The 15,161-nt window shown below is 41.3% G+C and overlaps 1 protein-coding gene across 3 annotated transcripts in view; it reads left to right on the top strand.

Annotated features, from left to right (window-relative positions):
- The window catches only part of doc2g (double C2-like domains, gamma), a 61,449-nt gene that overhangs the window by 15,723 nt on the left and 30,565 nt on the right, over nt 1-15,161 (top strand). The window contains exons 1-3 of one of the 3 annotated variants that reach the window (XM_088303287.1): nt 3,666-3,733; nt 7,778-7,880; nt 14,405-14,792. In XM_088303287.1, coding sequence (XP_088159413.1) covers nt 14,423-14,792 — 370 coding nt within the window. In that variant the 5' untranslated portion in view covers nt 3,666-3,733; nt 7,778-7,880; nt 14,405-14,422. Of the gene's footprint in view, nt 1-3,665; nt 3,734-7,777; nt 7,881-11,507; nt 11,739-14,404; nt 14,793-15,161 lie in introns of those variants that run through there. The other 2 variants (XM_088303286.1, XM_088303284.1) reach the window with 2 other exon arrangements.

Raw genomic sequence — 15,161 nt, 5'->3', positions numbered from 1 at the left:
TGTGGATTATATAATAAAGGTGATTATCCAGCTAAATATGTCTGGATTAGAGATGTAGCTCGCCTGTTGTACAGAAAGGGCAATCATATTGCGGGGCAACGTGTGTCTTGAGAGATATTTAGATTCAATTTCAGTCTTGTTTGAATTTCTTATGATGCCCAAGGTGAAATATTTCAGTCATTTGTACTTGAGCAGTCCTTGCAGTCACTGTTGAGCTAAGAAATGAAAAGATCGTTGTATATTCATCTCCAGTGTGCAGGAAGTCAGGTTATGACATCATTCTACAGTTAAAAACAACACACTCATATTTGAGGTGTAATATTTAGTGTTTATAGGGGTTGGATTTTAGTGTGGTGGTGCAACCAAAGGTATACATTTTGTACTCTTCACTTTTCCATCCGAAAGCTCGCACACTCCGCAAACACCCTCCCAACCCATTTCAGCCGCTTGTATCCGGAATATAGCTCTTTCGGGCACGACCTAGCTCATGACCAATCCGCCTGTCGCTCTCACGCTCACTCCTACCCTCGTGAACAAGACCCCGATATACTTGATCTCCTCGACTTGGGACAGGATCTCACCCCCAACCCAAAGAGGAGACTCCACCCTTTTCTGACTGAGGACCATGGTCTCAGATTTGGAGGTGCTGATTTTCACCTCAACTGCTTCACTTTTTCATCTTGACACATATGTAGTCCAAAAAAGGACATATTGGATCCCGATAATTGACCTTGATTTGTGTAGTGTGTCTGGAAACTGACTTCTATTGGTACTGTTTATGACTGTGTAATAACTGGGCAATTTACGTCCAAATATTTAACGGCAAAAATTAACATCAATGCAGGGTATGTACCATATTTTCTGTTTTTCCCAGTTCCCATTCATGTGTGAGCATTCACGTATTCGCCGCTCAGCGAGATAACAGCGCTCATTTTCGCCAACATTCGCTACCGTCGCAAGCTCAGTAAGATACCAGCGTTAAATCGAGGTTCTTGAGATGCTAATTGCAATTGACGAGGTGGTAACAAGCAGACAGAGGTAATGCATTGGTGGCCATAAGTGTGGGAAAAGAGTGAGTTAATCCACAAAAAAGGAAATGATGAGGAGAAAATTCAAAGGTTCGGAAGGTTAATGAACCAATAGCTTCAAAAATGTAGACGCCATGAAGGCCTGAAGTCCATGTAACAACGCTTGATGTTAAAAAGCGTGACACTATCTACATACCAATCCCAACAATGCCAAGAGAAGGGCGTGGAGACATTTATTTCGTTCCCTTGGCAATTACCTATTGAATTCTCCGCGCTTTATTGACTGCCGACTTGTCAAACACTTCAATCTCACTGGGAAGATGGAGCGGAAAACCAAAGAGCACGGTTCAATTGTCAGACCACGATAATCAATGAGATCGACTGCACGTCTTCAAATTAGAAATTTAAAACTAATGGTAATTATCTGTAGATACCTCGAACATAAATGATAGCTACAGCTGAGTGTTCTTTCGTCACATCGTGGCCTCCACTAATCTCTGTTGTAGAGGTGAAATTTGTCAAATCCAGTGAGTGCAGCTTTTTGTTTAAGTACAGTTGACTTTAATGTGTTTTTTCTTTAAGCTTGATCCTTACTGCATTTTATGTCTCCCTCACTTTACCTACCTTCCTCCTCCTCCTCAGTTCTCGTGCTTTGCCCAGTGAAGTGAGTCGTGCAGTAGGCAACCTTTTAGGAAGCTACTGCTCTGTGCAATCAAAACTCGCTATGCCCAAATCTGCTTAGTGCATGCAACCAAAGCTCTTATTTAGCACTTTTTTTTTTCTCCTCAAAAGGGTGGAAACGTTTCCGTCGTCTCCATAAAACGAGCACAAAAATGCTGTGGCATTTCATGCACCAGTCAGCTCCCTTTGGAGTGTCAACTTTTGAATTATTGACTTGGAGGCGAAATCAGCTTTGATATTTGGATTGGATTCGCTGGAGGCAGTTTTGAGCTCCGTGGCACTTCACAGTAAGGACATTAATAATGTTTTTTTTGTCCACAGTTAATACGTTTTTTTTTTTTTTTTTTCAAAGTTGTGCCACTAAGTAGTTGATGGCGTTTATTATGTGAAGCACAAAAACATCGGGTGTGATTCACCGAGATCCCAAATAGTGGTGGTTAAATAGCATGTTTGCTCCAACACATCGTACATGTTTTTGGTGGGCAATGGTCATGTTGCGTGTGATTTACGAAGATTGTTATCTCTTGTTAAGATCTCAAATAGCTAGTGTGAGCACTATGGGTGGGTTGAAGACACTTGAGAGAGTGAAATTTCGTTTTCTTTAATTAGGCCACATGCACCGCAACACATGACATCACCACGCCAGTTTCACTGAAGGCATTTTTTTTTAAGAGCCTCAAGTACCCTTGAGCTGCCTTCACCTGCCTGCATGGGTTCCTAAGTTTCTCCAAACTCAAACTCTTTACTTCATGGAATTTCTCGTACTTGTATAACACAAATTGTGCAACATGTAGTAATTATAATAAGAAGAAAATAGAAGCCTTTATGTTGGCTCGGTCGGTCTTCTATAAATAGGCAAAAATCATCCCACACTAACACTGAATTCGGTGTTGACTCACTTACAGATTGCATTTAATGTTGGCAACAGGTGTAAAAGTGAATAAGAGTATTTGAATTTGAATATCAATAACGATATCAGGTCAGGCACTACCACTTACACCTCCCCCCAACGCCATCAGTGACGATAGCGAATCAGTGCAGATTAAAGAATTTGTAACCCCCACTTCGTCTACCCCCCCGACCACATCGGGCAAAGAATCCCAATCAACTCAGCCATGAAGACAGAAATGCCATCAGTAAGACATCGACCTTGACTAAACTTTTACGGGGAACATAAAACCCAAAACATACTCAACAGGTCGTCGAATCACTTGACCTGTCTGTGTAAATGTGTGCAGCGTCGACCCATTAATTCCTGAAGTGCGTTTTTACAAAACCAAGCAAATCACCTTTGTAATCATGTCGTATTATTAACACATCTATATCGGGGTCAGACCATAACCAAAGCAGAATATGGGCCAAATCACAGGACCCACAATATCTGTACCTTGAAAGTAAGGTTGCGTAATCTGATTCTCATTCGACTGTGAAAAAAAATAAATAAATAAAAAAAAAACGTGCTTCATTTGTTCCTCTGCTACAGTCCCAGGTACCCTCGAATACCGATGCTGCCAAAAGAGCCGCTCCAAATCCTTTTGACTTTATAATATGATTAAAAGCCAATTTCTTGAGTCACAAAAAGGACTCTCCCCGCTTTCCTCTAGCGGAGCAGGGAAAACGGCTGGGGAGGCCTGGTGTCTGATTGCTGATTTGAAGCACCTGTGCGCCAGGTGATCAGCATGGTTAATGAAGTGGAGCAGTGAAGAGGTGAGTGGAAAAACACAGAGAGTGCTCAGGTCACACAATGGAGCCAAAACGTTTGTTTATTCCTCTCAGAATAGGCAAAATGAATCGTACAACAATTTAGGGCATTTTGTAGATGCGCTCTCTCATGCGGCTGGTCAGTAGCTCAGCTTCCACAAGCGTTTGCATAAGCAAACACATTTAGTATCGATTCTAACCTTCGTATAACCCTAGTATATCGGGCTCATTGTGTGTTGTTTGTATTGAAGTGAAGGCAAGACAAAGCATCGGGGAATCGGCTTTTGGATGGATCTCGGAGTTAATGATGTGTTCACTTATTGGTGAGTGATAATGTCATATCAGGAACTAATTGCCTGCCCTGTTCTCTCATTAAGCACAGCATGACATGGTGCCATGGGGCGGTGAATGCACACTTCCCTGCAATCACTGCTGACTCAGTGCATCCTTGCATCACAAAGTCATTTTACACCATTGTTCCTTTTTGATTGCGGGGAGTATTCCGGTTGACGAAATGAAAAGACTTGTTGGCATTTTACGGATGTTTCGTAGATTGAATTTCTTGCTGTTCAGATTATTCTGACATCCACCAACAATCCGATGATCTATCCTCACTCCTGGTGATTTCAGTTAATTCATGTCGCTGCCGCTTCATCACTATTATCTCGACATGTCATTCTTTTAAAATTGTTGTGCCTGTATGTTCGTGTTTGATCCACCATGTAGTCACCTTTCCACTCCTGATCTGGAGCAGTTGGCTCATCCCTGCCCTTTTCTCTCCATCCTTCCTGCCTCTCCACTGACTTGCCTCTGGGCCGCACTGGGAATATGCTGATGGAGCAAACCCAGTTAAAGATAGATTATTTATCGTTGCAGGGTGAGGAACAGAAAGGGAAATGGAAAAAGAGGTCAAAAAAGTGTGCGCAATTAATTAATGACTCCCCAAAGCAAATCATTGTGCAGGTGTTATTTTTAACCCCTTCTGGGAGTTGCCTTTTTTTTTTTTTCAAATGTTTTACGAGGTATCAGCACTCTGGGTTTTGTTGAAACTGGATTTGAAATTCTATTAGAGATCTCCTAGAGCTGGGGATCAAGTATGAAATTTACTCAGAGTGTTAAATATTGATTAGCGGCATTCATATTTATAAACTACAGGGTAAAAAAAAAAAAAACAATGTTGTGGGTTCAGTGGCAAAAGTATTGGATTGGTTCTGAATACAACTTTGCAATTGGAACAAAGGCTGGTTGAATATCAGTCAGTAGTTTTAAATGGAATTAGACTTAGTTGACTTGTAAACTGCGAATTGGACTAGACCAAAATGTTGAGCGCTTGCACCACAATTCCATTCAGGTTGGACTATGATTTATAACGCATGAGAGCAGTACTGCGGTCTACAAAACACACTCATCGAAATGATTGAAAACGTGTATGCCATTTGTACTTGAAACAGCACAGGTGATGTTTGTAGCTTGCTTGCACCCAACGACAAGATTCTTTAATTGCAACACAGAATTTCCACAAGACTACCTGGTTTCAAGAAGAGCTCCAAAAAGAACAACAAGAAAAAAAAATAAACACCCCATACACTACGTGCCCTCAGAGAATATCACTGTCAGTCAGTCATTTAATTTGACAGGAGTCGTTTATTTCTTTCGCGTTGCTGCCGAGCCTGTCACACAGCATGAGAAAAAGGAAAACTTATTCAGTGACATTGAGTTTGAATTTGGATGAAGGGGGGAAAAAAATCATTTTGCACGTTGCCCCTGCTTGTCACAGTTAAGGACAAATCACAGGTGGGGTTAATGGGATCTGTCTGTGTCAGGGCAGCCTTGGAGCGTGACAATGAGAGACGAAGAATGACTGATAAAATGAGGGAAAGGGGAGTGTGGGAAGTGAGGTGCTTGGTAGTAGATGAGAGCCATGATGGGAGGATGAGTCGATGCAGTGTGAGAGCGGAGATGTTTCCTTTGTGTGTGTGTGTGTTTGTGTGTGTGTGTGTGCGATCGTCCAGGGGGCATGCTGGGCTAAATTTGGGGGACGTGACACATGGTGAAAAGAGTAATGCACCTTGACAGACTGGCGCTCCTCTGCCAACTTGGCCAATGATGCTCTCTAAAGCTGAGTGATGTGCAGCACAAGCAGCACCTGTGACACCAAATGCCACACTGCGTGCGCCTCAACAACGAGCCACCTGTTAAAAATGCACTCGCTAGCGTCACACTGCCGTTTTATTCATTCAATTCAGTTCATCCACTGTCATTGATATGGATGCAATGCCTGCGCTACTTAAAATGTTTTTCAAGCAGGCACTGTTGCTAGAATAATACGGGAACTTGCCTCTCCCTTTTTGTTTGACCTATATCAGGTATCGTATCCTATAAAGCATTTACCATACTCTTAGCAAACCACCAGATCAACATTATCAATAAACAGTTCTTAATGACAATGACAAGATATTGTTCCCCTCAAATATGGGCTCTCAAACTTTTTGGGTCCCTAAATCCTATCGATATACAATATTCATGACCTGCTTAATAGAGAGGAACTCAACCAAACAAAATATATTTCAATTATATAGCCGGCTATTCATATGACTGCGACCAGAAAGGAGCGAGTTTACAAAAGCACAGTTAGTATTGTAGTGACGGTATTGCAAACTTAGCCATTTTGGTCACTATATATAGTTAATATTCGCACCCTGCCATCAACTCTTTCAAAAAACGTCTCGCAATAATAATTGCTGCTAAGAAACAAATCAGACGGTTAGAAGGTGTGATTTAAGACAGTATGTTTGTTTTAAATGGCATACTAGTCCCCATATATAAGTTTCCACTTTCTTCAAATTACATAACGTTACAATTTATTTGTCAAACCATAACTGCCTTAAAGGTACAATGAATATATGCCCACCCATTTTGATGCTCTCTAAAAATAAACAGTTTTTTAAATTTTTCATTTTTGTGTTATTTTATTATAGGAGCAATTTTGTGTTAAGAAATGCTAGTATTGAGATCTTTATCACGAAAAAGAAAAAGAAAAAAAATGGTGTTCTGTTGTTTGATTAATGTCCCTTCTAATCTGCAATGACTGCACTGACGTCAACATACAACTCAGCATTCAAGGCGGGGATCTATGTCTATGCGCTGTAAATGTTGTCTATTGTCATACTTGCCAGTCGGTGTTGCAAACGGCACCATTCAGGATTACTGACTGCGTGTAACGGCGCTTCTCGAATGGAGGACAATATGAGAACATGAAAAATGAGTAAATAAATAAAAAAAAATGGAGCAATGTCAGTACTGTTTGTAGGGTAATAATAATAATGGGATCCTCCCAATGAATTCATGTCCCCCCCACCCCCTCGTAAAGGGGAAGTCAACCCCAAAAAATTATTTGAAATAATTTGTTCTGTGCGCCTCCACCCGACTAAACATGACATTCTGATTAATATCGCATTTGTGGAATATGAGTTAAGCAGCAAAATTTACCCATTTTTAGCCGTTTTGGCTGTGATCGTGCTGCCATCTGCTTAACTCATATTACACAAAGGCAATATTGACTTCCCCTTTAAGACTAAGGTTTGACGTCATGTCCGAATATATGCTACAACACAATACGACACGATATATTTATATACAATTCACATGCCCCAATAGTGCCTGTGTTTTGAGAAAAGGTATACATTTACAGACTGCACTGCACTCGAACCGCACAAGATGCTATCCAGCCATGTTCTCCCTCATGCAATATTTCTTCCCCGGTCTGGCTGTTCCAAACCCGACACTTTGTCTTGAGGGGGGAGCAAAATATGTGACACGCATCGCTGTGTTACAGATTCATCTGTTGAAGAATTGGTCTGTCTCCTTCCTCGAATGTCTCTGGGGAAATCCTGCAAACTCAATATGTATATAATAATACTGTTATAAATAAAGGCACAGCCTACGTTGTTGAACGTGTAGATTGTGCACAGGCAAGTTGAATGTTGAATCTGGAAAATGCATCGTTTAGTCTATTGTTTGCTGAATTATTTCTTCTGTTCTCAATTTTTTTATAAATAATTTTGCTTCATCGAGTGGACTTTAAATCAAAATTACTCCAAAAATACAAATTCACTAATAGTCCCAATGGCAATTTTTTTTCATAGACTAATAAAGCTTCTTGCCGCAACATTTCATCATTTCTCACAGGCTCCATTCGATGGTGCTGATCAAGTTAATTGACCTCTTGTCCTATTGCTGTGACTTTGAACCGACAAACTCCATTTGCTGAAGGCCTACCGAATAAAACTTATGTGCTCTCATATCCAAGACAGCACAACTTATTGAGCTCGGACAAAAACATTGCATTGTGCTTCCTCTCTTTACAGACAATTTTCCGGGCCGGCATGCCATCTAACAGAAACAAAAATTACATTACTGGTCTCGGCCAGGACCCCGAGCGACATTCACTGAAGAGTCCATAATCTAAATGTAAGTAAGATCTTTACAGTTGTAATCCAATAGGTACACGAGTCAACATGCACCAGAGTGAGCAGTTTCCCCTTTTCAATTTATACAAGATGCAGATAAATATCCTTCGTTCATAAATCAAGTACAGGATTTCGATCTTTATCCTAAAATGTATGCAAATTCCTATCCAGTGCAAACCCAAATGCTAAAAAATTCCGGTTTCACAGAGCGACAGTCTGCAAACGGGGGTTACTTAATCTCTGAGTTAATGGCTTGCAAAGAGGCAGGGGAGGCTGCGGTCGGAGTCTTAATGGAAAACCTTCACTGCATTGTGCCTCGGTAATGGGAGGAGTTTATCTTGCCATGCAGAGGGACGCCATGAATGCTACTCCACAAATTGATTGTGTCCTCTCCTTCCCACTGTTTCATTCCAGAATCCAGATGTTTATGATGTCATTATTATATATTATTAGAATCTTGAGGCGCGTGAGGGCTTTAATTTCGCAAAGCATTGGCAGTTTGATCACGTATTCAGTTTCACCATCATTAAGGTGGCTTTGTTGTTGTTTCCTAATAAAGTGGACTGATCGCATCATTTTTTTTATTTGGTCAAATGCACTCACAGTTCACCCTCAAATGCTTTTGATTGCGATGCCACCTGTTTCATTCCTGGATCATCTTAAAGATAATGCCCCGGTGGAAAATATGGAGAAGAGATCAATATCTCACGGTGATTGTCCGGCCGTCAGTCTTTGGGCGTGATTGATTGATTTCTTCCTCAGGACAGGTCTGACCATGCTGATCCAGACAGGTCCACGTCAATCGGGTGGTCTGGCGTTCCGCCCCACCCGCATCATTATGAAAAACATTGAGTCATATAGGAAAGACGTCATAGTTTGTCTTTGAGCAAGGTGTTCTTAGAAGAAATGAAAGGAAGCCTGAAAGGAAATCTATTAATATTAATCGAGAATCTAAGTAAGAAAATTCAAAGTACAATTATTTAATTATTTATTAATTCACAGTTGCAGTTATTCCACATAATTTATTTGGGTTTCGATGTAAATCTTGATGCTTTATTTTCCTCAATGTCCAAATCATTTGCGATCAGGACATTGTGTGTGCATCACAGAAAAGGTTTGCACAAGCGCAGTGACACTCATTAGAAATAACTTTAGTTCTGGATTGCATTTAAGGAATTAATTAATTGAATGACATCGTTCGTTAGAAAGAGCAAGTTTTCACCAGCTCGTCAGAATTTTCGCCGATGTGAAGAAGAGCGTTTTCAATGGTCAGCAGGTCACTTGCGTGCGTTTTGCCAGTGCAGCGAGCACAGGAAGTGCTCACCTTTTCATTTTTTAGCACGGCAGCAGAGGGTAAAGTCCCTGAGAGGATTGTGTTATCTATACATTCTTTTCAAACCGCTGGGAAATCAAAGAAGTCCTGCAAGGTCAACAGCAGAAATCATTCTTCTTCCTTTCTCGGCAAATGAAGAATCACTCACTGGTCAATACTGCTCCATGGCTGAGAAGTCATTGTTTATTATACCATCCGAAGTCATGGTTTCATGAAATGAAATGCACACATCTACTCTTTACTAATCTTGCACACACACGGACTCATAACACATTTAAAAAGCAATGTTTAAAAGAGTTTTTTGGTGATTGTGCTTTTTACATATTATTTGAATGATTGCAGGATGCAAAATGGCGTCAGCTGCCGGTCACAATTACTTTGACTGTTAGTGCGTGAGATACAAGTAGGCTTTAGCTACACTGCAGCACATTTAAGATTTTTTTTTCCCATATGCGACACAAATCAGATATATTCATGCCGTCCGATTTATCTGCCGTAGACCTCTTTCGCGTGTGATATGTAGGCCTATGTGATGCGTCTGCAGTATGACTTATACTGCATCAAAAGCCCAATATGCCTCCTGCACAGGCAGAGCGAGTGCTCATGAGACTACTGACCAAACCAACCGTGACTCTACATTCTTTTGAGTAACAGTGTTGACTTTCCATTCAACTTCATTGAAGTCCGACTTAAAATGTGACAATTGTGGTTATAGTAGTCATTAATCCACATAAACGGTTATATATTACTCGCGGCAATGACATGATGTCATCTGTAGTGGACGTCTCAGTGACAGGATGTCAGGATCTTAAGTAGATGTCCCCATGATATAAAGACATCAAAAAGTGTCTCATTTCTCCAAAATATTTCGACCTCCTCCCGCATCGCTTCTATGTCGATATAAGATGATACAGAGATGAGCTCCTACACGCTGGACCAAATGTAAACGCTGCTGCGTGATGTCATCGTTTGTACGTGTCACTCGACGTTGACGTCGTACTTTGTCCGAATGTACGTCACATCATTGTGAATGTTAAGAAAAAAATCCGAATTGGGCATCACGCCAGTGTGAACGTAGCCCATGAGACAGTACAATAAAGCAAAGCAATGACAATAAATAAATGAATGAATAAATAAATGGTATATCTATTGAGATCAGCAAAACGTTTTTTTATTAAAAGTTGTTCCAGCTTGATTATGAGTGTAGTGGGCATTGTTCTTAATTTATTTTTTTTTTATTTCATTTCACCAAGACTAAGACGGTTATGATAAAGAGTGATACATGCACACATGCCTGCCACCCCTCCCTCGCTGAGATGTCACTGTGGCCACTCCACAAAAATAAAAAAAAACTGCACAGACAATCATTCACTCCCAAATAACACTCGAGTTAGCTTGAAAACTGCATTTATAACGATTGATACTGTGCAATTTGTCATTTTCCTATCTGCCATACATCATTAAAATGTTACGCTTCTACACCGACAGCTGTGCTACAGAATATTATTTTATTTATGAAATCTCCGAGGGGAGATTGAAGAAAGAAAAAAAACACCTTATGCTTTCGGGTGAGATGTGACAGAGAGGGTGTTGCGCAACTGCGTCGAACCCTCGAAGTTGGAGGTTGTGTGCTTTGAACACATCCAACCACCACTCCGAATTTACATATTTTAAAGAGTCTTTCAGCCACTTCTAATGTGTACTGCACGCTTTAAAAGACTCGACATTTCTCTCTCTTAAACCTCCATAGCCCTATCCGTTCCAGTACATTATTGTTGAGGATTTGATTTGGTTCACTTCATTACTAAGGCTGATGCTTCCTGTAGTCTGACACACATATACAATTTATTGCCCTAAAGCCTGTCAATGCGTTGAATTTAATTTCCGTTCCCGCAGTTGAATTTTTCTTCCATCCCTATTATTTATTTATATATATATATTTTTTTGCCTTTTTGCGTGTTGTGGGCGTGTCTCTCCAAAACCACCACATGTATTTGTCTCATTATCTATTTGTGCTGTTGCTGCCGTCGTGCACGCGCGTGTTCGCCTCTTCATCTACCTCATTTACTTCTGCTTGTTGGTCCGTCTGTCACACGCGCACACAAAGACTCTCTCTCTCTCTCTCTCTCTCTCTCTCTCTCTCTCTCTCTCTCTCGCTCTCTCACACACTCTCTCTCTCTCTCTCGCTATCTCTCTCTCTCTCTCGCGCTCTCTCGCTCTCTCTCTCACTTTCTCTCTCTCTCTCTCTCTCTCTCCCTCACCTGCTGCGAAAGTCAGTGTACAGAGTGACATGCACGGTCTGCACTCGACTGCTGAGGATTTTAAGTGGATACGTCACAAATAAGAGAAAGGGAAAGGGGGAGGGACGGAGCAGAAGAGGAGAGCAAGCCATGTACTGAGAACCAGAGAGAGAGGGGCATATATTGACTCAAAGCTGGTCTTCATGCTCCTTAGTGTATGTGTGAGAGAGAGGCAGGCGTGAGAGCAGTTAAGATGGAGTGCTGGCACAGATGAAGACTGCCCTGGGTATGTATTTGGTGGCTGTCTGTCTGTGGTCATGCATGCGCCTCTGCGTCTGTCTGAGGCTCCGAGCGAATGAGTTGGTGAGCACCATGCTTCCAAGTGCTCATTGATGTCATTGTAATATGCAAGCAGTGATGTATGGGTGTCGTTACATAAACGCAGTGTGAAATCACTGAAATTGGATGATGGGCTCTTCATGTTGGTGGGGGATTTCAACTTGTACTTGCTGTACATGTGTGTTTGAATTAGTTCAGGTGAGGAGTCTGCTGTTTGAAATGTGACTTTACAACTAAGTTGTGGATTTTGTGGAGGACTGTGACAATTAGACCTAAATGTCAGATATGCCAATCATGATTGTTTGCATACAAGCATGCAGGCGAAAAAAAAAACATTGTGTTCAACTAACATATATCATTTGTTTACATTTATGGCAGTTGGGGGGGAAGGTTTTTTTTAATTTAACCAAATTCTTATCATCTGCATGTCAATTTTCATTAAAAAAAAAGACAGAGTGAATTAGAGCACAATTATAATGATGCTTGTAGTAAAATGCCTTGTAATTTAAAGTCAAAACTAAGGCAAACAAACAATTGACTGCTATACACAGAAGAATTTGACAAAGTTAGCTGATGAATATTGTTGCTGCAAAGTCTTCAAAATCAGTCAATGTTTTTCCTGTCTACAGAGATAAAAAAAATAAATAATAATAATAATAATTTTCCTCACTGGGATACGTTGCATTCAGTCATTGGTCTGGCCCATAGAATGTCACTGAGACTGTCACTAGATTTAATTTACTAATACCATCACTAAAGCAACTTGCTTGTTGAATTACATCACATCCTGGTCATTTCCGAGTATGTGCAGTGTGACTTGTTGTTCTATTTAGGTCAGAAATTAGTCTTGTAAAGCCTGACAAAAAAAAATGGAGAAACAGCCCCAAAGACGACAAATGACAGAAGCATACAATTTATAGGCACAGAAAAGTGCACTCAATCCAAAAAATGGGACTTGCACTTCTGGCAGTTTGGGTCGATTAATATACGTCCTTCTTCCACATAGCAGATGTAATTTAGGAAAATGACACTGCTGCGTTGCGTATGCTCTCTCTATTATGTATTTTTACACGTTGGAATGGTGAAATGAACATGAGCTGCTTACAGAGATGGCATGTCTCTGTAAACCACATGTAAGCAAATAGTTTTGCATGAGAAACAGGAACGATTGCAGAGGGCCAAGCCAAATTAGTCTATATTATTTTTAATGAATTTAGAAAAAGCAATTGTCTTATTTCAATACATTGCTGTGTTTGTAGATGTACTATGTATTTATGATTGTGAAGTACACATTTTAAAGTAAATTATAAGCGGTCATTAAAATGCCTTCATTTTGTGCACCCACCTCTAACTCATATCAGCCATTCCTCGTCAAGTGGCCCGATTATTTAGACAAGCATGAAGTATGATATTATTGCCAGGGATGTGCCAAACCTTGGCCCTCTTCCCTCCACTGCGCAGGAAATAAAAATGTTGGTAGCAGTAGGACCACAGTTGTCATTTTTGCAATTCTCTTCTTGGGAAATATAGACCCAAGAGGGTTGCTCAATATAGCGAAAATGTGGAAAAGTGGGCAACTCTTCAGAAACAAGGCGTAGCTCTTCTTCATGATCTTGTTTGACCTAGCGACCTCACGTGTGCACATAAATTAAAAGCATAACATTCAAAATAAAAGCATCATATTTTTTATGTTTTACTTTGACTTCATGGTCACTGTGAGGGCCGGTCCGAGACTGTAAACGGTCAGATTGCGGGCGTGCTGGCTGTGGACACGCCTCCTTCCAAGAATGCCAGCAATGCCTGTTACCCTCATTTTGTTTTACGTCACCAAAAAGAAATTGAATGCATTAAAACTTGTCACAATAGTCACAACAGGTTTCATCGTCATGGGAAAATGATTTAATCTAATCACCCGCATTATGTTTACAAGTTGGAGTTTACAAATTGGAGTTAATCACATAACCGAAGCAGTACAGAAACTTGACCAATAATTGCAAGATTTTATTAAAGGGTTGAAAGCATGAAGAAAAAAAACTGTTTTAATTGCTCCGAGGAAACGAGGAAATGATGGCCTCTGGTAAATGGAGTCTGGAGTTTGTTCGCAGTTATTATGCTTCATTTAGAGGTAAACATGTTAATGACTCAGTTAGACTCTGAGCGGTATTATGTAAATATTGCTGAGGGGAGGCGCCGACGAGCGAGAGGAGTGCAGGGGAGAGAGAAACGTTGGAGAGTGATGTGACATCACAAGCTAAGACTTTACAGTGATAAATTGGAATATTCATTCAGGGCACAGACTTGGTGCGCGGGCACAAAGTGTGAGTCACACTTGAAGTGGCAAACGTTGTGGCCAGTTCTATTTTGGCATTTGAGAGCTCGGAATTGCATTGACAGATCAAAACCGAAACATATTTCGGAGTTTTTTTCCCTCCTTGTGGGTGTGGAAAATGATGTGATGTGAATTTAAACGCAGTGGGTAGTGTCCTACAAAGTCAGCCACTGTGAAAAGTTGAGAGCACAAGAGGAAGACGGTGTGTTGTTTTGTTTGTCTCCTCAAGGGCGGAGTCTCTATTTTCCCTCTCCTCACTTGTCTTCTTTTCCCCTTTATTCCAGTCCCGTTCAGCAGCCCACATGAGCGTCTCCAAACCACCGCCGCCACCTTCCGCCTCCCACCTCGCCATCCCTCCTTCCTCTACTTCCACGCCCTCTTCATCCGCCTCATCCCCCTCGGCCCCGCCCCCTCCCTCGCCCGTCAAGATTTCTATGCAGGAGCACTTTGCCATCAACGTGTGCCCCGGCCCCATCCTCCCAATCCCGCAGATCTCAGACTTCTTCCCACGTTTCCACGACTACCCCTGCACGCCGCCGCCTCCACGGGAGAAGAAGATCCTGAAGGAGGAGACTTTCAACGGGGAAATGGGCGGAGGCTTCAAGGATGGCGAGAGGCGGGGGGACAACAGCGGGGACAGGGAGGAAGCAGCTGACTCCGATGATGATGACAGTGAGTTTCTTAAGAGTTTGTGTCGATGTTTGTTCATTTATATGGAAATTAAAATGCTTTGCTGCAGAAAACGAACACAGCCAACTCTAAAAATGAAGAGTCATCTCTTTCTATTCAAGACCAGTTTTTCTTCCAGAGAACACAACATGTGTTCACAGCGTAATTTGGAGAAAAGCGTTTCCCCTCCAAATTGTGCGCCCACCTCACTATACATCCCTGCAGTGCAAAGCTGCAATCGTTGGATTTTTCTTCTGCTCTTATCCCAAACAGCAAGCTACAAGTCGGGGCAATTCTTATTTAGCAGATTCGTGTATTTGTGACTCAGAGCTTTTGAGTGCGTCTGTGAGGCTGAGTCCTGCCAGTAATTGG

Source organism: Idiotropiscis lumnitzeri, chromosome 8 (assembly GCF_059441095.1).
Source record: "Idiotropiscis lumnitzeri isolate Australia: NSW breed Sydney's pygmy pipehorse chromosome 8, RoL_Ilum_1.0, whole genome shotgun sequence".
Lineage (NCBI taxonomy): Eukaryota > Metazoa > Chordata > Actinopteri > Syngnathiformes > Syngnathidae > Idiotropiscis > Idiotropiscis lumnitzeri.
Note: the sequence above shows the minus strand (reverse complement) of the source record. Positions and strands in the feature narration are given on the sequence as shown.